General features: G+C 40.9%; 1 protein-coding gene across 2 annotated transcripts in view; it reads right to left on the bottom strand.

The window, feature by feature from the left end:
* PTPRM (protein tyrosine phosphatase receptor type M) overlaps positions 1–22308 on the bottom strand; it is a 745004-nt gene that overhangs the window by 398361 nt on the left and 324335 nt on the right. For both annotated transcript variants that reach the window (XM_060028688.2, XM_060028687.2), the window contains exon 7: positions 17847–18140. In XM_060028688.2, coding sequence (XP_059884671.1) covers positions 17847–18140 — 294 coding nt within the window. The remainder of the gene's footprint in view (positions 1–17846; positions 18141–22308) is intronic.

A 22308-nucleotide genomic window follows, 5' to 3' on the forward strand; every position in this document is an offset into this window, starting at 1 on the left:
CCCTTGTGCAAACAGACTCACTGTGCACTTGCGTAAATAGATTCACTGTGCACTTGTGTTAAGTCGCTTCGCTTATCCAGGTCTCAATTTCCTACTCATCAAAAGGTAGAAGTCAGATGACATTATAAAGAACTAACTTTTTTTTCTTCTAAGTACATACATCAAGAACTTTGAAGGGTCTGAGACTTTACCCAACTTTCAAATTAACGAGTTGCCTGCCCCAGTTTCATGTACGTTAGCAGAAGACATGAGATTCTTGGGTCAGAGATGAAGGACTTCATTACTGACAAGTGGCATGAGCTTCAAGCTTCTCTCATCACCCCTTGTCCCCAAAGTTCCATGAGGGCAACAGTGAGGGGCCAGGCTGTGCTACCCACGCAGTAGGTTTGTGTTACGCCTGAGGGACCCTGAGCTCAGGGAATCCAAATCTCTTACTTGGCTATAAGCACACCTGTTTGTCCTTTGCTCCAGAGAGAGGCATTTATTATACTGAACAGGAAGACAGCCTGCCCTCTTCAGAAGCAGGCGCTGCCTCTGTCTCCCGCAGCTGTTCGCTATACCAGCATCCTTAAAAAGATAGCCCAGAACAAAGACCATCAGTGCTTCCACTGGTAAAATGTGCAGAAGCGTGAGAAACCTATGGAGAACGGCATCCCAACAGCCTCTAAACAACTCAGGTGTTATACATTTCTCTCATTATAAGTGGAGTCAAGGTTAGAGACACACTCAGTATGAAAAATAGATTTCCAACTGATCCCAAGGGTGAATTCTACTAGTATCCTGCTAAAAATCAATCATCTTAAAAAAATTAAAAAAAAAAGCAAGTTTCTTTGCAGATCTCAATTTTGATTCATACAGAGTACTAACAACCTTGAACACATTTATTCAAGATCGGGAATAAACCTTACCCAATTTTTCAATAGTTATTTAGTTCTCCACACCTTGTAGCTTAGGTATGGCTCATCCCATCCATAGACCCAAGCATATATCTTTTTCTTTCTTTTATTTTAGAGCAGTTTTAGACTCACAGCAAAATTTAGGCAGCAAGTACAGAGCTTTCCCATATGCCTCTTGCCCTATACAAGCACAGCCTCCCCACTATCAACTTACCCCACCAGATGGGACATTTGTTGCCACTGATGAACCTACATGAACAGGACATTATCACCCAGAGTCCACTGATTACATTAGGGTTCACTGTTCGTGTCCTACTTGCTATGGGTTTGGACAAATGTACAGTGGCATGTACCCACCATTACAGTATCAAACAGAATATTTCTACCGCCCTAAAAATCCCCTCGGCGTCTCCCTCCCTCCCACCCTCCCTATCCCACCCCTCTAGGTGGTCACAAAGCACCGAGCTGGTCTCCCTGTGCTATGCGGCTGCTTCCCACTAGCTATCTGTTTTACGTTTGGTAGTGTACCATTGTAAAACAATTATACTCCAATAAAGATGTAAAAAAAATGAAAAATAAAAATAAATATAAAAAAATGAAAAAAAAATCCCCTCTGTTCTGCCTCATCACTCCCTCCCTTCTACCTCCTGGCAACCACTGATCTTTTTACTGTCTCCATAGTTTTGCCTTTTCTAGAATGTCACACAGTAGGAATTGTACATACGTAGCCTTTCCGTATTAGCTACCTTCACTTGGTAATATGCATTTAAATTTCCTTCATATATTTTCATGACTTGATAGCTCATTTCTCTTTAGCGCTGAATAATATTCACTTGCCTGGATGGACTACAGGTTATTTGTCCAATCACCTACCAAGGGAGATCCTGGTTGCTTCCAAGTTTTGGAACTATGAATAAAGCTGCTATAAACATCCTTGGGCGGGTTTTTGGGTGGACATAAGTTTATCACTTCTTTGGGTAAATATCAATGAGCACTCCTGCTGGATTGTGTGGTAATATACTTCTAGTTTTGTAAGAAAGTGTGGAGCTGTATTCCAGAGTGGCTGCACCATTTTGCATTCCCATCAGCACTGAATGAGAGTTCCTGTTGCTCCACATCCTCACCAGCAGGTGGTGGTGTCAGCGTTCTGGATTTTGGACATTCTAATAGGTGTCTAGTGCAAGACTGCATCTTTATTGCTCCAAGTCAGTCTCAACCAGCAACTCAGCATCACTTGGGAATTTGGCAGAAATGTAACTTGCTGAGCCCAACCCCAAACCTACTGAATCATAAACTCTGGAGTGGGATCCAGCAATCTTTTAAAAGCCTTCCAGGTGCTTCTGATGTATACCACCAACATCATCAAAGTACATTAACATTTGAGAATAAGGACACTAAGTAAATCAGCTCAAAAAAAATTTACTGGTTGTTATTATTGGTCCTAAGTTGGCCTAACAGATTGAAAGAAAGGAGTTATATTCTAGGTTTGGGAAAGGTTCTCTCCCCCTCCAATAGCTATGAACAAAGCATGTTTTCCCCATGGCCATGAAGAGGACCATCTTTGGGTTGGAGCTGACACAGAAGAGGTTTGGAAGGATCTCATGTCCCTGGTAATATTACTGAGCCACTAAATCAACAAACTGCAAAGTGTGACTTATCTATGGGCTACCTCTTACTCCAAGTTGATACATTTCCTTTTTGGTTAGTTTGTATGAGCAGGCTTTATGTTACTTGCAGCCCAAAGCATCCTGATTAAAACAATTTATTTCTAAAGTTCCTCTGTGCCCTAATGTTTATGTTTCCTTTTAGAACCTCCTCCCTACAGCTATCCTGGGACTCTCTGCAAGCTTTCGTCCAGATAAATATGTGCGTGTGCTGCAAAACAAACGGACGACTTTATAGATTGAAACTGTGTCCATGAGGGCCAGTGCTCATGTGTTCTACCACTGTGTCCTCCATGCCTAGGAGAGTGGTTATCAAATAAGAAGGTCTCCATAAATAGTTGCTGAATAAAGGAAGGATAGGAGGAAGAGAGGGACCATAGGGAGGGGGGAACCAAAATGACGTGTGCAGGGTATTTTAACTCAGTTATGTCTACTCAGCTTTCCCACTGGCTGTCCTTTTAGCTGGTTCCCCTGGGGTTGTTTGATGCCTGCTGCATTCCTGGATGCCACATCACATAACATCCGAAGGCGAAAAAGGACTCTTTCTCCTTGTACGTCATTAAAGAGCAAAGGAACCTTTTCCAGAAGCCTCCCCAGCCCTGTGGTCTTCTTTGAATGTCTTTTGGACCAGAATTTCACTGGTTGAAGACTGAAGTATGAAAATTAACGATCTTTAAAATATTCAAAGAAAATGTGGAAGTACCTTCTAAAACAAGACTGGAAAACAAGCCGCTGGAAAAATAACAGTTTGATTAGTAAAAGTGACTGCATATCTCACCATCTACCTAGAATAAATATATTTAGATTGATTTAAATTCTAGTGATAATTTAATCATATATTAAGATATATGGATAGTTCTAAAGGCTATGATTGACAGATTTAACTATACAAAATGTATACATTTCTCTTCAACAAAATGTATCATGAATAAAGTCAAAAGACAAATGGTAGAATGAGGGAAAATATTTAGAAAACATATAACAGACAAGTAGTTAATAACCCTACTATATAAAAGACTCCTACAAATTGAAAAGGAAAAGATTGTAATAGCATCCTAAAGATAGAAATAGATAACGTGATGATTAAAAATAAGGTCAACCAAAACCTATGGGATGCAGCAAAAGCAGTTCTAAGAGGGAATTTACAGCAATACAATCCTACCTCAAGAAACATCTCAAATAAACAACCCAAACTTACACCAAAAGCAATTAGAGAAGGAAGAACAAGAAACCCCAAAGTTAGCAGAAGGAAAGAAATCATAAAGATCAGATTAGAAATAAATGAAAAAGAAATGAAGGAAACGATAGCAAAGATCAATAAAACTAAAAGCTGGGTCTTTGAGAAGATAAACAAAATTGATAAACCATTAGCCAGACTCATCAAGAAAAAAAGGGAGAAGACTCAAGTCAACAGAATTAGAAATGAAAAAGGAGAAGTAACAACTGACATTGCAGAAATACTAAGGATCATGAGAGATTACTACAAGCAACTCTATGCTAAAAATATGCACAACCTGGAAGAAATGGACAAATCCTTAGAAAAGCAAAACCTTCCAAGACTGAACCAGAAAGAAACAGAAAATATAAACAGACCAATCAAAAGCACTGAAATTAAAACTGTGATTTAAAAACTTCCAACAAACAAAAGTCCAGGACCAGATGGCTTCACAGGTGAATTCTATCAAACATTTAGAGAAGAGCTAACACCTATTCTTCTCAAACTCTTCCAAAATATAGCAGAGGGAGGAACACTGCCAAACTCATTCTACGAGGCCACCATCACCCTGATACCAAAACCAGACAAAGATGTCACAAAAAAAGAAAACTACAGGCCAATATCTCTGAGGAACATAGATGCAAAAATCCTCAACAAAATACTAGCAAACAGAAGCCAGCAGCACATTAAAAGGATCATACACCATGCTCAAGTGGGGTTTAGCCCAGGAATGCAAGGATTCTTCAATATACGCACATCAATCAATGTGATACACCATATTAACAAACAGAAGAATAAAAACCATATGATCATCTCAATAGATGCAGAAAAAGCTTTCGACAAAATTCAACACCCATTTATGATAAAAACCCTCCAGAAAGTGGGCATAGAGGGTACTTACCTCAACATAATAAAGGCCATATATGACAAACCCACAGGCAAAATTGTTCTCAATGGTGAGAAACTGAAAGCATTTCCTCTAAGATCAGGAACAAGACAAGGTTGCCCACTCTCACCACTCTTATTCAACATAGTTTTGGAAGTTTTAGCCACAGCAATCAGAGAAGAAAAGGAAATAAAAGGAATTCAAATCGGAAAAGAAGAAGTAAAGCTGTCACTGTTTGCAGATGACATGATACTATACATAGAGAATCCTAAAGATGCTACCAGAAAACTACTAGAGCTCATCAATGAATCTGGTAAAGTAGCAGGATACAAAATTTATGCACGGAAATCTCTGGCATTCCTATACACTAATGTTGAAAAATCTGAAAGTGAAATCAAGAAAACACTCCCATTTACCACTGCAACAAAAAGAATAAAATATCTAGGAATAAGCTTACCTAAGGAGACAAGAGACCTGTATGCAGAAAATTATAAGACACTGATGAAAGAAATTAAAGATGATACAAATACATGGAGAGATATACCATGTTCTTGGATTGGAAGAATCAACATTGTGAAAATGACTCTATTACCCAAAGCAATCTACAGATTCAATGCAATCCCTATCAAACTACCACTGGCATTTTTCACAGAACTAGAACAAAAAATTTCACAATTTGTATGGAAACACAAAAGACCCCGAATAACCAAAGCAATCTTGAGAACGAAAAATGGAGCTGGAGGAATCAGGCTCCCTGACTTCAGACTATACTACAAGCTACAGTAATCAAGACAGTATGCTACTGGCACAAAAACAGAAAGACAGATCAATGGAACAGGATAGAAAGCCCAGAGATAAACCCATGCACATATGGTCTCCTTATCTTTGATAAAAGAGGCAGGAATGTACAGTGGAGAAAGGACAGCCTCTTCAATAAGTGGTGCTGGGAAAACTGGACAGGTACATGTAAAAGTATGAGATTAGATCACTCCCTAACACCATACACAAAAATAAGCTCAAAATGGATTAAAGACCTAAAGGTAAGGCCAGAAACTATCAAACTCTTAGAGGAAAACTTAGGCAGAACACTCTATGACATAAATCACAGCGAGATTCTTTTTGACCCACCTCCTAGAGAAATGGAAATAAAAATAAACAAATGGAACCTAATGAAACTTCAAAGCTTTTGCACAGCAAAGGAAACCATAAACAAGACCAAAAGACAACCCTCAGAATGGGAGAAAACATTTGCAAATGAAGTAACTGACAAAGGATTAATCTCCAAGATTTATAAGCAGCTCATGCAGCTCAATAACAAAAAAACAAACAACCGAATCCAAAAATGGGCAGAAGACCTAAATAGACATTTCTCCAAAGAAGATATACAGACTGCCAACAAACACATGAAAGAATGCTCAACATCATTAATCATTAGAGAAATGCAAATCAAAACTACAATGAGATATCATCTCACACCAGTCAGAATGGCCATCATCAAAAAATCTAGAAACAATAAATGCTGGAGAGGGTGTGGAGAAAACGGAACACTTGCCCTGCTGGTGGGAACGTGAATTGGTACAGCCACTATGGAGAACAGTATGGAGGTTCCTTAAAAAACTACAAATAGAACTACCATATGACCCAGCAGTCCCACTACTGGGAATATACCCTGAGAAAACCATAATTCAAAAAGAGTCATGTATCAAAATGTTCATTGCAGCTCTATTTACAATAGCCAGGAGATGGAAACAACCTAAGTGTCCATCATCGGATGACTGGATAAAGAAGATGTGGCACATATGTACAATGGAATATTACTCAGCCATAAAAAGAAACGTAATTGAGCTATTTGTAATGAGGTGGATGCACCTAGAGTCTGTCATACAGAGTGAAGTAAGTCAGAAGGAGAAAGACAAATATTGTATGCTAACACATATATATGGAATTTAAGAAAGAAAAATGTCATGAAGAACCTAGGGATAAGACAGGAATAAAGACACAGACCTACTAGAGAATGGACTTGAGGATATGAGGAGGGGGAAGGGTAAGCTCTGACAAAGCGAGAGAGTGGCATGGACATATATACACTACCAAACGTAAAACAGATAGCTAGTGGGAAGCGGCCGCATAGCACAGGGAGATCAGCTCGGTGCCCTGTGACCACCTAGAAGTGTGGGATTGGGAGGGAGGGAGACACAAGAGAGAAGAGATATGGGAACATATGTATATGTATAACTGATTCACTTTGTTATAAAGCAGAAACTAACACACCATTTTAAAGCAATTATACTCCAATAAAGATGTAAAAAAAAAAAGGGCAAAGGGCTGAATAATTAGGGTATCCATATTTCATAATAATAAGTCGCTACTACTAAGAGTGAGTTAAAGATATATAAGTATTGCACTGGACTCCAGCCACTAAAGAGATGTTCAGAGAGTACTGACTGATGTGAAATCAAACTGCAGAACCTTACGTACAATATAATATCACGTTGTTAGAACTAGTAAGTAAGAGACTTGGGACATAGATTGATATTTATATGTCTAAATGGGCATAGAGAGAGATGTGCAAAGATAAACACCCAAGTATTATCCCCAAGAAAGGTACTGCAAGAAAGATGAGGAAATCTATGACCTTCTTCACTATATATTTCCGTAATTTTTGCCTTCTTATATGGTACCTATGAATTCAGTAATTAAAATAGATCAACAAGCTACAAACATTAACAAATAAAATGTTACGTATGATGAATTCATGATCCAACTTAAGAGCAATATAGTCTAGCTAAAGAATAGTAAATATGTAACAATATATAACACCTAACGGAAATATATGTTAATACCTGTATCTTTTCTACTGCTAATATATGCTAGAAAGAGTTTTCAATGCCAGCTATAAATCCATGTCTATAGTCACTTGTCTAGATCTGTAAGAAAGAAATATTGCTATTTGGTCAATAGAAATATTTTACCTGAGTAGATTATATTACTTACATTACTCATTCTACAAAGGTAATAACATGGATGGAAGATCAGCAATCTTGATCTCAAACTGTTCTATTATTTTTCTTATTTTAATAATAGGTATAACCATACTTCCTAATAAAATTTCTGCTATTTGTAGTTTTAATTTCATTTATATGCATTATTCATTTTTAAAGCTTTCTATTCACTCAAAATTTATTCTAATAGGTAATGCAATTACCGGTTCTTTGTATTCTTAAAATTAATTTATAACAATATTACCCAAACACAGGAATGTGGTTAACCCTCATAAACTAAAATTGTGACATATCATCAAGCTTTCATAATCTGTTGTTATCACTCTGCAAGTTTTAGCTCTCATTTATTTTACTTCTTTTTAATTTAGTTTGTAACAACGGGAGCGACATTACCCTTACAGATGAAGCAGGCAAGTTCTAATCGGAGCCCAAATGCCACTGAATGTGTTCCAATGAGTTATCCATCCACATTAAAGAGGACAAATGAGCTGAGAGCTGGTGTGATAAGAGGAGGACGAATCTGAGCCTGCCTAGGCAAGATGGATAGAAGCACACGGGACCTATGAGGTCAAAGATAAAATCCATCTATTTCCCAATTTGTGAAATTGGATTTGCTGCGTTTGAGGCACAAACCCAGAGCGAACCTGGCGAGTTAAGGGTGCGTGAACTTTTCCTGAAATGTCCTGAAGACAAAGGTCATACTGAGACTAATTCTTTCTGCTCTTGGGTCAGGGGCTCAGAAGCCAGGTAGAGCCTGTCTCAGAAGCAGTCCACAGGGGAAGAATTTACCTGTGCACACTTCAGTCCCTTATATCCACAGCATCAGGACCCTCACCTCCAATCTCATTCCATGAGGGTCTTATATACCTTCCTGATGTCTGCAGGTAAATGGGCAAAGGGGAAGACATCCGCCAGGATGCCTCCATCACAGTGAGAGGCTGCCTTATTGCTCTAATCACGCTGTGCTTCTCAGGCTTTGGGTGTTAACTGCAAACTCAGAGGTGTTAGGGCCTGGGGCAGTGCTCTTCCAAGGGCTAACATGTCAAAAACACTCACTGGGTCACTAATAATGGCAACCACCACTGCAGACTGATGCCTCAAACGTGAATAAAGCCTTCACAGTTATCCTATTTCTTTGCCACCCTTCAGGGACTTTGGGTCACTGTGCTTTTTCCCAACAACATGGGAAGAGTCAAAAATGCACCGTTTTCCCAGGTTCCAGTGAATATTGCAACAGCTTTTGACATTAGCTTGAGGACGTACATCTATTTTTTGTTTTACTTAAAGCAATTTGGTGAGTGGGTCAACCAAAACCCATCTGACCAGCTTAAATGTCCTATTGGAAGATTTTGCCATAATAGTGTGTATCCTCAGTCGCAATAAGTGTATTCGTTTTATCAGAATTTGCTAGCAGACCTATTGGGTTTTCCTCAACACAGTATGTAAAGATCCGAACAAACTTGTTGGCCAACCCGATACTCAGACTTCAGAGTGACCCAAGTTCTCTGCTAACCATTTCTCATGCATTTAGCACATTTAATTCTCCCAACAGCTCTATGAAGAAGGTGCTGGTATTGGTAGAAAACAGACTAGAATTATTAGAAACTTAGGTTCCTAGGTTTAGTAATTTGTTGAGATATTTTTTAGCTGTTAGTGTCAGCGTCAGCACTCACCCCAAGTCAGGCAGACTTTAAAGTGAAAGAAGTTAACCAATGGACATTGTCTTCTCTGAATATGTCCGAAATATTCACAAAGGCAATTTAGAATGTTCAGTCCTGCCCTGAGTCTTAACAAAAACCCTAAATAAGCAGTGCATGTTGATTATGCAGAGGACCCAGTCTATGAGAAATGCTTACATAGAGACCACAAAATAGACGTCTACTGAATCATAAGTTTGAGAAGGAACTAAGGCATTTGCTCTAATAAAAATTAAAAATTTCATTCTCAGTACTAAATTTTTTTTTTAAATATATAAGCGATTTGGGGAAAGATTTAGATGACCCAGGGTCTCTTTAAAAACTGCCCAGGTTAAGATTTAGTGGGTGTCTTCCTCTTTCTAGAAGATACTGCTGTGGGAAGCAGAAGCATCCTTAAGCCTTCTGGTGGCCTTAGGCTCACTCAGCATGCTGAAGTCGGTACTTAATAGGGGACTAATCCTGACCACAAGCATGTTTCTCTATGACAGCAAAGCCCCTCTGACAGAGACTGATGGGATCCGAGCACTAGAACCAGGAATTTGGTCAAGTGCTTCATTGATAAGACATACAAAATGCAGCCCAGCGGGTTCTGCGATTTTCTTCAGTGTCAAATGGCCCATCAGAGGTACGGCCGGGGGAAGCCACAGCCACTGACTGATAATCCCTGGATCTCTCTCTTAAATTTCTTTCCCTCCTCAGTGCGTTCAAAGCTACACAGGGAGCTGCCTACAACGGCTTCAACCTCACACCTAGAAGTCTGTTAGCAATGCTCACTCTTCACCGTCAAGGGGCCTGCTTGGCACCTTCTAGAACTATCAGGGCACTTAAAGAGTCACAGAGGCAGGATAACGAGGACTCTGAAAGCAACCACCTCCATCTGTCTGGTCTTCCTAGAGGCCTTTCCAAACCTCTCATACAGAGTTGCCCCAATAGTTCTAACCCTATCCCCCTCCTACCCCCCCATGGCCTTAGGGCTCAGACACGAGGAAAGTGCTGACTCAGTGTTTAAAGGCAGGGTTTCAGGTTTGGGTATTACAGCCTCTGGGGCACGAAAGCTGTAAGGCAGGGACTGAATATATTATAATAAAAAAGGTGCCACATTGCTGCTCTGCACCTGTCCTCCGCCCAATTGCGATGCACTACCCAATGCCATGTATTTACATCTGCAGACTAATAGGGCAGATGCTTTTTAATACCCTTTTAATGTTTATAATTAAGAAAGGTTCTTACAAATGTATGGACACCAAGGGGGGAAAGCAGGGTGGAGGGGAGGATGAACTGGGAGATTGGGATTGACATATATACACTAATATGTATAATATAGATAACTAATAAGAACCTGCTGTATAAAAAAATAAATAAAATTAAATTAAAGAAAAAAAAGAAAGGTTTTAATGGTTTAATGTGTTGGAAATGCATTAAAAAAAACCTGTTGCCCTTTGGCAGAGCTCTTTTAGAATTAGAATTACCACACTTTAATTTTTTTCCCTGGTAAATAAACTTAAATGAAAAATAAATTATGTTCCATCCAATGAGGTCTTGGCCTGTATTCATTCTGAATCTCAGCCTTTGTCAGGTCTTAGATGGGCTCCCACCTGCCCCCCCGTGCCCATGGGTGATCTGTGAGGGTCCAGAGACGTACTGCAATGCCAGCAACAGTTCTGTACAGAAAAGAAAAATCTGGCTACCCCTGATTTAGGAAGAACACAAATCAAGTTTTGACAGGGTTTAAATTCAGATCAGACCCATCCCAACCAGACTGTCTGTTTTGCCCCCACAAGAGGAATGAAGAATAATAAATAAATAGACACAGAGAGGTCGGCCTTCAGTGGAATGCAGGTATCACGCAATTTGGGCTTCATGGAAGGCCCTGTTGCCAAGAAACCCATCACTTTCCATTTCCCATATGCGAATCCCATTCAAGAGTATTTAAAACGATTGGGATAGACATATACACATTACTATATATAAAATAGATAACGGATGAGAACCTACTATATAGCACAGGGAACTCTACTCAGTATATACTGTGTATGGCCTATATGGGAAAAGAATCTAAAAAAGAGTGGATATATGTATGTGTATAATTGATTCACTTTGCTGTACACCTGAAACTAGCACAACATTGTAAATCAACTGTACTCCAATAAAAATTAAAAATAAAACAAGTCACTCCTGTGTCACATTTAGCAAACATGGTGAATTAATACTCCAAAACCAATATTAACCTAAATCTAGTGAGATTTAGACTAGGCCTGGTAGGACTGCGTGTGTTGCTACATAAAGCATGTTAAAGATGGTCTCAGGGTATACGGTAAGAGACATCACGGAACATTAACTTGTAGTTAATGGAACATTCCCCACGGCCATCCAAGCATGTGGCAAAGGCAGGAGAGAGCTACACAAATACATCTGTTCTAGGGCAGCAGTACGACCACCATCGCAAACAACAGGAGATGCACAGAAATGTACACCACCACAGGCTGAGCATAAATTCACTCTCTCACAGGCCACAGAGCAATGGAAGGTGAAGTGACTTGAGGTAGATGAAAAGTATGGCCCATCTCTCATGTCACTGCAAGTAGGATAGACAAGGTAGCTGTAACTGTGTTTATCAAATCCCAAGTAGAACAAAAATGCATTTTAATGTAACACATAATCGAAGTTCTTATTACAGTCACAGAAAAGGTTCTAACTAGGCATATACAGAACAAATATATACCTCTCTACAAACATAAAATGTACCCCCCCTTACTAGTTTGAAAGAATAGTTCATTATTTTAAAAAAACCCTCCAATTTCTTATCTCATTCGTTATTCTTGACAAACAGAAGGCTGTCTGTTGATGGGATGGCTGTACCATCCTGAGGCAGCACTTATATGCATATACTTGAACTCTCTGGAAGCACAGCATTACCACCTGCTCTAGGAGGTAAGATTTCCACAAGTCAGAAAGATAAAACGTTTTTAAACTTCGAGAATTATTCATTGAAAACCAATGCAATTGCTTAAAGTCTCAAAGGGGTTTACAAAGAATCCCATAAACTAAGTATACACCATACAACATTATCAGAGTAATTACCAAGGTGCAATCACACGTGCTACAACATGGATCAACCTTGAAGACGCTGTGCTAAGTGAGTAAGTCAGGCACGAAAGGACAAATTCTGAATGATTCCACTTACATGAGGGACCTCGAGCCATCAAGCTCATAGAGACAGAAAGTAGATCGGGGGTTGCCGGGGGGCAGTGGGGGGAAGGGGTATGGAGTTTCAGTTTTGCAAAATGAAAAGGTCTTAGAGGTTGACTGAGCGTGCGGAACGCCACTGAACTGTACATTTAGAAATGGTTAAGAAGGTAAATTTTATGTTAGGTTATTTTAGCACGATTAGAAATAAAAAATAATCTAATAAAAAAAAATCCTACCTTTCCATTCTCTATCTCTTTCCCTATTTCTCTTCACAGCATTTAATGTATTATATATGTGTGTGCATGTAATATACATATATTTATATATACAAGCACGTACATATATTTATTTATTTATTGCCTGTACAATTCCTCCCTCCAATACCCCCAAATATATCAGCTCTGAAGGCCATATCTCGTCTTGTTGCTCTGCCCTTAGGGCCTGGAACAGTGCCTTACAAATATGCGTGCTTAATAAATTTCTTATGCATAGAATTTTTAAACAGTGCAATCGTTCTTTTTTCAAATGTTTTTAGTTATATTAATTCTAAAGAACACATTTCAGTTCAGCTTCTTCTCACTCTCACCAATCCTAATTGTTAAGTCATTAGTTTACCATCATCCTGTTTTAACTCCTGGTGCCAGTTATTAGCAAGCCACTTAGCCACAGTTAAACAATACCCAGGATACATAAAAAGCGATATCCCCAAATAAGCACTTAAAAAGTCCACTGTGAAAATCAAGCTAACAGCATCACCCATTTCTCTTTTTCAAGTAGCTACCAGTTAATGACTTGTGATATACAGGCTGCACATAGTTATAAGGATATAAGATATAATAGAAAACACAAACTAAATTGCATTTTGCTTCACTGGATACTGAAATAATTTCAGCTCTCTGAGGTTTCCCAACTATAGCTGAAATGCAAAGTTGAAAAATAAGTAGATATGTGTATAAATCTTCAAAGTAGCTCCTGACTATAACCATTTTTAATATCCCATGTCGGCAGGGCCTTTTCTCATGTTTAAAATACCTTTACAGATAATGTCTAACCCGATCTTCAAAAACACCTTTGATATTATCAGGGCAGGTGTCGAGGGCTCCTATCTGGAGAATCAGAGAAGCCAAGTGATTTGATCAGGGTCACACGTGCAAGAGCCTGTGCATATATCTGAAAATAATTTTCAGAAGCATAAGAAGCAAGAGGTCTGGCAGTGTGCTCCCGTACGATTCTTGAAAGAAATATGACCAGGTGATGAGATCGCATATACGAGCCACACATGAAAATCAATTCCAGGGCACAGAGATGGGTCATAAACAGTGATCTTTCCATTTCAATGCATGAAACGAAATACGGTTTCGTGGGTGTCACCACAGCGTGACAGGACAGGCCCCATGGGTGCAGCACCGAAATGAAAACAGAGCTTGTCCAAAAGAAATAGATTTGATAGAAAAAGAATCAGAGAATGGCGTCTGGCATGGATGCAATGCCCAACTGCAGGGGATTCTCTGAGTCCAAATATAAAACTGTATCCCTCCGATTTTCGATTTACCAGATAAGTAATCTCAGGCAACAAAATCAGGTTGCCAACATCTAATTCTTTTGAATGAAAATGTTAAAAGATAATTTTTTTTTCGCCACGGGCAGTTAACTTGTATTGACTACTTGTGACGTGTAAGGTTCTGTCCTAGGCATCTTACATGCACATTAGCTCCTTCAGGCTTCACAGCCACACTAGGAGATACAACACTATTATTATCACCCCTGTTTCATAGATAAGACAAGAGAAACTCAGAAAAGGTACGAAGTCTTCCCAAGGTCACATGTCTAGCTCCGTGCAGAGCCAGGACTCAAACGCAGGCAGCCTGGTACCAGAGCCCAAATTCTCAACTGCTGACTCCAGCTGTAGTATCCTCAGGCACTGGCATCTCATGAAAGTGATATTTTAGCATAAAACCAGGCTGGAAGCTCAGAATAAGAGTCAGTCTTTCAAATTTAACCTGTTTAGCTGTATGAAAAACTCACTGGTTTTCCCCCCGTTTGCTCAGATTTTTGCAAACGTCATCACAGACCTCCACTGCCCAGCAGAGCACTCGATATGCATGATTAGGGAGAATTTGGAAAAGGATAAAATAAAAGTGAACTCCGAGACGTTCGGGGTAGAAATATACACTGGATCATTTCACTAGAAAGAGAACATAAGACTCTTCATGTTGAAGAGGCCTTCAGGTTCAGCCAGCTCAATCCTCTCACGAGTATAGAATCTCCTTCTGCAATGCCAGGTTCTGCCTGAACCCACCAGCCACTGGAAACTCATTATGCATGACTTAGCTCTCGTCAAATCTGCACAGACACCCTGCTCGTCCCCACTCTCTTTCTCAATTCTTCCATCATTCCTCGGTGGTTGAGCAAAGTTCCAGAACATTTCCTATCCTGGGTGCTTTCCCTTGAGCACAATCTATTCTGTGCTTTCTCTCTTAAAATGTGGGGACCAGAAGTAAGTGTGACAATATTAGGGAGGCTTCCCAGCACTGGCAGAAAAAGACTATCACCACCTACAACATAGGCTTTGCTTTCTTAATGCAACCTACACTTACCTTAGGGTTTTTTGTTTGTTCGTTTTTTGGTTTTGTTTTTTGGAGGGGGTGGTGAGGCAACAGCATTACAGAGTGATTAACAGAATATGGACCGTACTGTAGATGCATACGTATTTAAACCTAATTCTCAATCTCTTTTTTTATATGTGCTGCTGCTAACTTTTATTACTCTAATTCCAGACACACACTCTTGGTCTTTTAAACCACATGGGATGGATGCCCAATTATTCCTATTACCTGTCACCCTATTAGATTCATCCACTGTTCATGCCTGGCCAAGGCCGTTTTCCATCTTCCATCTGCTTTGCAGAATGCTCAGTGTCTCTCTCAGGTTTTGAGATCCATGACTCGCTCTTGCTGAACCCTAAACACTCGCGAACCATCCGAGGAAGAGGCCGGGACTGTTAGCACATTTTTCAGTCTAGAGTGTGTAGCATCCACCTTCCCCCTTTTCATTCCGTCCTGCATACCACGATTTCACACGGCTCACCTGAGCAGTCAACAAGCTCTCCTGCAGATTTTCTCAAAAGTCTCAGTTCAACAAAGGGTGAAACTGTATTTCTTCTGACATTAAAAGGCTCATTCAACTTCCCTTTCCTCACCCACCCAGCATCTCCCCCTCTCATTTCTAGCTTTGACCCTCTCACCTAACATATTTCTATTTCCTAAGATTGACTTGTTCGACCACAGCTTTTTCAAAAATGCTCAATCCCCGTGCAGGACAGGTACGCGACAGTGTCCACGGCAGGTTACAAATGGTAAGAGGAAAAAGCCTGCTTTCTCATCAGGCTTCCTTGCTTAAGTGAGATTAAACCTCTAAGGCACAGGGCTGGCATGCAGATATCCATTCAGGATTGGTTTTAATGTTTTAAAAAAGGACTGCCATTCTACTATGAAAGTTTCTACATTCACACATCATGCAGCCATAACAAAAAGGCTTCCTGAAAACAGATATGCATGCCTTATATTTAGGGGAAATGTAGACAATAATCATGTTGATACCTGAAATGTACAGGCACAAAACCAGGAGAAAAGACAAAAGAACAGAACTGAAAACAATAGGTAGGTGGGGTGTCAGTGACTAGAAGGACAGATTGGGTCCTTTCTCCAGCCTAGACAATGGGATTCTAACCTTCTTTTGGAGAGGAAGGAAGACGATCTAGCACCATGCCCCCAAACAGGATTCCTCAAAATAACGCTGACGGAAAGAACGCAAACTTATTGCTCACAGATGCGGGGAGGACCGCAGGGGCTTCTATTTCCCTGCCCCTAGTAAGGGGGTCACAGTATTGGCCCCAGAGACTTCAAGAGGCAGTTATAAAATAAATAACAGATTGGAAGACAATTCTTATATTGTAAAGTGATAGATACAGGGTTACACAGCTATTGTTTGCATTACGACAGATGATAAATTATTTCAAAAAAGGCAGGGAAATTTTATTCAGTGAAAGAGAGAGAGGAGATGACATGGTATAGAGAAGTGAGGAAGAGAAAGTGTTGTCAAACTCCTTTCTCCTTGGACCACCCATGGCGGCTGTGGGAATCACCACAGTTCTTAGACCAGAGGCTCTGCGCTGAGCGTGATGTGACCATGGGGGCGTGGGACATGGGAAACAGACCTGGGTGGACAAGGCAGGCCCAACAGCACATACCCCAAGAAGAGAAAGGGTCCTGTTCCCTCTTCTAACAAAAATAGTTTTACAAAAATAATTTTTTTCCATGAGCTTTGGACTTTTCGAAACTATACACTCCAAATTATGAAGAAAGAATGAAGCAGTTACCATTGTTAAGGTTTAATCATTTCTCCTACCAGACAGGGTTAGACTGCACTCTGAGTACTTTGAAATCTTAAGAGGAAACGAAACCTACTGATAAGTGTCCTCTTAAATAATGCCACCCGAAGAATCAATTATCTCCATAAAAATGTCTGGAGTCTCCTCACCTCAGCCCTCAATTCAGCGCAAGAATCTGCATTTAAATGATGAAAGAACACTGCGGTATCCCAACCTGTCACTTCTCTCTACTTCCGACCCAAGAGCAGCCAGACAGAAACAGCACTCAAACCTCTAACGGGCTCTTTCTTTAGGGTCTGATTTTTATAAGACTCTGCATTTCTCTCTCCATCAACCCACAGAGCGGGCTCTGCACAGTCAATTAGAACTTTATCATCTAAGAATTTAAAGCCGGCGTGCAGTCCACAAATCACCCTGGCTTATTTTACAAATGGGCCCCATGTCATTGGCAAGCAGCCCCTCCATTCAATATCCGTCCATAAAAACACAGCTTTAAAGCTATCGCTAAGATGGAATCTAGCCTTCCAAAGGCCCTCGAGGCTACAAGCACATCAACAGGGAACATAAAAACAAAGGGACCCAGATGAGAGGCGGTGACCTATGAGCAGACATCATTAAAGCAAACAGCTTCTGTCAACTTTGGGATGATTCCCGTAGGAATTAGGTGATACTCCTAGGAAGGTGTAAATTAAGAACGGAGGAAAAGGGGGCGGAGGCCTCCTGAGAGATACCAAGCCTTGAGGTTTGAAGTCCACAGGCTATCGGGTTGCTGTCCACAGGTGAAGGGACCTTTTGTACCCAGACAGGGTCCCAGCAGAGCTGAGGGAAGTGTGAGCCACCTGCACGGAGGTTGCAGGTCAAAACCCAGAAGACACTGACAAGCGGTCCCAGCATCCCCGGACTCACCAGCACACTTGGTTCTGGTCCTGAGAGCGGGCCCGGGAGAACCGGTGCCACCCTCCCCTGGCCGGGTGAGAAGCACGCTGATCTCATACTCTGTGTCCGGGTCGAGATGCCCGATCTTGTAGCTCGTGGAGTCCACTGGCTGCCGGTCGCTCCAGCTCCCGCTGGCGGTGCAGTATTCCACCTCCCGGGCCACGATGGGCCCATCGCCATTGATGGAGTTGGCGTTGAGCTGGATCCACAGGTAGGTGGCCCCCACGGAGGCCAGCTGAGGGGGCGCGATGGGGACAGGGGGCTCTGAAAGGCAAACAGGAGGCCATCCTTCAGACACTTGAGAAGAGCTAAATGCACATCAATTACTAAAACAGGGAAGACATTAACATTTCAGCAATGAACTGACGAGAATGGTTTTGCTCAGGTTAATACGAAAAAGCATACTGAGGGAGGTTTGCATAGCGTTCACATCTGTGAAATAAGCCATCTTTAAAACCGAAGCCTGCTCAGGTAGGTACATCCCCAGTTTGTTTTAGGACGCAATTCATTTTTCTCGAACAGCTACATAGGCACCAAAGGATTTTTTTGCACTAAAAGTGACTTGTAAAAACTCTCTCAAGTGGTAGTAATTAAGCTCTAGAAGTCTCTCCATTGTCAAGAGTTAAAAAAACAAACAAAAAATAACCGAGTGTCTTCAAAATCACCCAAGGTATTAGTTATATCATTAAATTCAGTCTCCGTATATTTGTATTCCAAAGATATCATCGCTTGAAAAACACGGACGAAATTATAGTTTATCTCATCATAAATGCATTTCCAGGATGACTCGTTTACCCCCAAAAGCTATCCCAATGGATTCGTTCTGCTCCAGGAGCAGTGAGCACTTGGGGTGATAAAGTCCAGCACTGCCACTGTTCATGGATCTTGCAGTAATGAGTCTTTAAAGCAGTGAATAGAAAGAAAAACTCTAAAGCAAAGCACAAGTCATGCCCAGCTTGATAAAACTCTAAGCAATCAATGGCAAACGCTCTTTACAACCCAGGAAGGTCTCTCTCATTGCTGAAAACCTGAGACTGACTTCTTCTGGATCTTTGTCTGAGACAGGAGAGAGAGGCAATCTTGTTTTCCACAGTGTATCAGGTGCCAGCTGAATGGCTCTCCAGGCACCAAATAAAGGCATTCCACGTGCCAGTGTCACTGTGAGTGGCACCGCACATGACATTAGGGAAGGAGATAACTGTAAGAAATAATGTATTTCTACTTAATGCATCTCCATCGGAGAAAATGTTGGCCCCTAAGACGATACCAGGTAGAGCCCTAGACCATCAAGAAACCAGCAACGCAAGTTCCTTTTGTTGGGTTGGGGCATCTTTGTTCTTTACCGTATTCAACGTGTGGTAAGTCATACTGACTTTTAAAATAGCTGGGGAAATCTCATGAGACTGAGGCTAAATGAGACACTTAAAAGATGAATTTTATTTGGGGGACCATAAATTTAGTGCAAATTTACTAAAATATTGTTCCTATTATTTACAAACTACAACTTTGTGCTAGCTCTTTGTTTGTTTAGATAGTTTTGATTCAACTCATAATCCATTTGGAGTTTATTTTTGTGTATGGTGTTAGGGAGTGTTCTAATTTTGTTCTTTTACATGGAGCTGTCCAGTTTTCCCAGCACCACTTATTGAAGAGGCTGTCTTTTCTCCATTGTATACTCTTGCCTCCTTTATCAAAGATAAGGTGACCATAAGTGCATGGGTTTATCTCTGGGCTTTCTATCCTGTTCCATTGATCTATATTTCTGTTTTCGTGCCAGTACCATACTGTCTGGATTACTGTAACTTGTTACTTATAATAACTTGGTTATTTAGTAACATATTGTTTATCCTCCATGTGTTTGTGTTTTTTACGTTGTTTTCCCTGTAATTAGTTTCTAATCTCATAGCGTTGTGGTCAGAAAAGATGCTGGATATGATTTCAATTTTCTTAAATTTACCAAGGCTTGATCTGCGACCCATGATGTGATCTATCCTGGAGGAACGCACTATCCTGGAGGAACGTTCCATGCGCACTTGAGAAGAAAGTGTAATCTGCTGTTTTCGAATGGAATATTTAATTAAATATCAATTAAATCTATCTCGTGTATTGCATTATTTAAAGCTTGTGTTTCCTTATTAATTTTCTGTTTGGATGATCTGTCCATTGGATTAAGTGAGGTGTTAAAGTCCCCCACTAATATTGCATTACTGTCAATTTCCTCTTCCATAGCTGTTAGCAGTTGCCTTATGTATTGAGGTGCTCCTATGTTGGGTGCATATATATTTATAATTGTTATATCTCCTTCTTGGATTGATCCCTTGATCATTATATAGTGTCCTTCCTTGTCTCTTGTAACATTCTTTATTTTAAAGTCTATTTTATCTGATATAAATATTGTTACTCCAGCTTTCTTTTGATTTCCATTTGCATGGAATATCTTTTTCCATTCCCTCACTGTCCGTCTGTATGTGTCCCTAGGTCTGAAGTGGGTCTCTTGTAGACAGCATATATATGGGTCTTGTTTTTGTATCCATTCAGCGAGCCTGTGTCATTTGGTTGGAGCGTTTAATCAATTCACGTTTAAGGTAATTATCTATATGTATGTTCCTATTACCATTTTCTTAATTGTTTTGGGTTTGTTTTTGTAGGTCCTTTTCTTCTCTTGTGTTTCTCACTTAGAGAAGTTCCTTTAGCATTTGTTGTAGAGCTGGTTTGGTGATGCTGAATTCTCTTAGCTTTTGCTTGTCTGTAAAGCTTCTGATTTCTCCATCGAATCTGAATGAGATCCTTGCTGGGAGAGTAATTCTGGTTGTAGTTTCTTCCCTTTCATCACTTTAAGTATATCATGCCACTCCCTTCTGGCTTGTAGAGTTTCTGCTGAGAAATCAGCGTTAACCTTATGGGAGTTCCCTTGTATGTTATTTGTCATTTTTCCCTTGCTGCTTTCAATAACTTTTCGTCTTTAATTTTTGCCAATTCGATTACTATGTGTCTCGGCATGTTTCTCCTTGGGTTTCTCCTGCCTGGGACTCTCTGTGCTTCCTGGACTTGGGTGGCTATTTCCTTTCCCATGTTAGGGAAGTTTTCAACTATAATCTCTTCAGATATTTTCTCTGGTCCTTTCTCTCTCTCTTCTCCTTCTGGGACCCCTATAACGTGAATGTTGTTGTGTTTAATGTTGTCCCAGAGGTCTCTTAGGCTGTCTTCATTTCATTTCATTCTTTTTTCTTTACCCTGTTCTGCAGCAGTGAATTCCACCATTTTGTCTTCCAGGTTCCTTATCTGTTCTTCTGCCTCAGTTATTCTGCTATTGATTCCTTCTAGTGTATTCTTTTTTTTTTTTTTTTGCAGTACGCGGGCCTCCCACTGTTGTGGCCTCTCCCGTTGTGGAGCACAGGCTCCAGATGCACAGGCTCCAGACGCACAGGCTCAGCGGCCCAGCCGCTCCGCAGCATGTGGGATCTTCCTGGACCGGGGCACGAACCTGTGTCCCCTGCATCGGCAGGCGGACTCTCAACCACTGCACCACCCGGGAAGCCCTCTAGTGTATTCTTCATTTCAGTTACTGTATTGTTCACCTCTGTTTGTTTGTTCTTTAATTCTTCTAGGTCTTTGTTAAACATTTCTTGCATCTTCTCGATCTTTGCCTCCTTTCTTTTTCCGAGGTTCTGGCGCATCTTCACTATCATTATTGTGAATTCTTTTCCTGGAAGGTTGCCTATCTCCACTTCATTTAGTTTCTTTTCTGGGGTTTTATCTTGTTCCTTCATCTGGTACATAGCCCTCTGCCTTTTCATCTTGTCTATCTTTCTGTGAATGTGGTTTTTGTTCCACAGGCTTCAGGAATGTAGTTCTTGCTTCTGCTGTCTGCCCTCTGGTGGATGAGGCTATCTAAGAGGCTTGTGCAAGTTTCCTGATGGGAGGGACTGGTGGTGGGTAGAGCTGGCTGTTGCTCTGGTGGGCTGAGCTCAGTAAAACTTTAATCCACTTGTCTGCTGATGGGTGGTGCTGGGTTCCCTCCCTGTTGGTTGTCTGGCCTGAGGCGACCCAACACTGGAGCCCACCTGGCTCTCTGGTAGGACCAATGGCAGACTCTGGGAGGTTCTCACACCAAGGATTACTTCCCAGAACTTCTGCTGCCAGTGTCCTTGCCCCCATGGTGAGCCACAGCCACCCCCCCCGCCTCTGCAGGAAACCCTCCAACACTAACAGGTAGGTCTGGCTCACTCTCCCCTGGGGTCACTGCTCCTTCCCTGGGTCCCGATGCGCACACTACTTTGTGTGTGCCCTCCAAGAGTGGAGTCTCTGTTTCCCCCAGTCATGTCAAAGTCCTGCAATCAAATCTCACTAGCCTTCAAAGTCTGATTCTCTAGGAATTCCTCCTCCCGTTGCCGGACCCCCAGGTTCGGAAGCCTGACGTGGGGCTCAGAAC

This window comes from Delphinus delphis, chromosome 13, assembly GCF_949987515.2.
Source record: "Delphinus delphis chromosome 13, mDelDel1.2, whole genome shotgun sequence".
Lineage (NCBI taxonomy): Eukaryota > Metazoa > Chordata > Mammalia > Artiodactyla > Delphinidae > Delphinus > Delphinus delphis.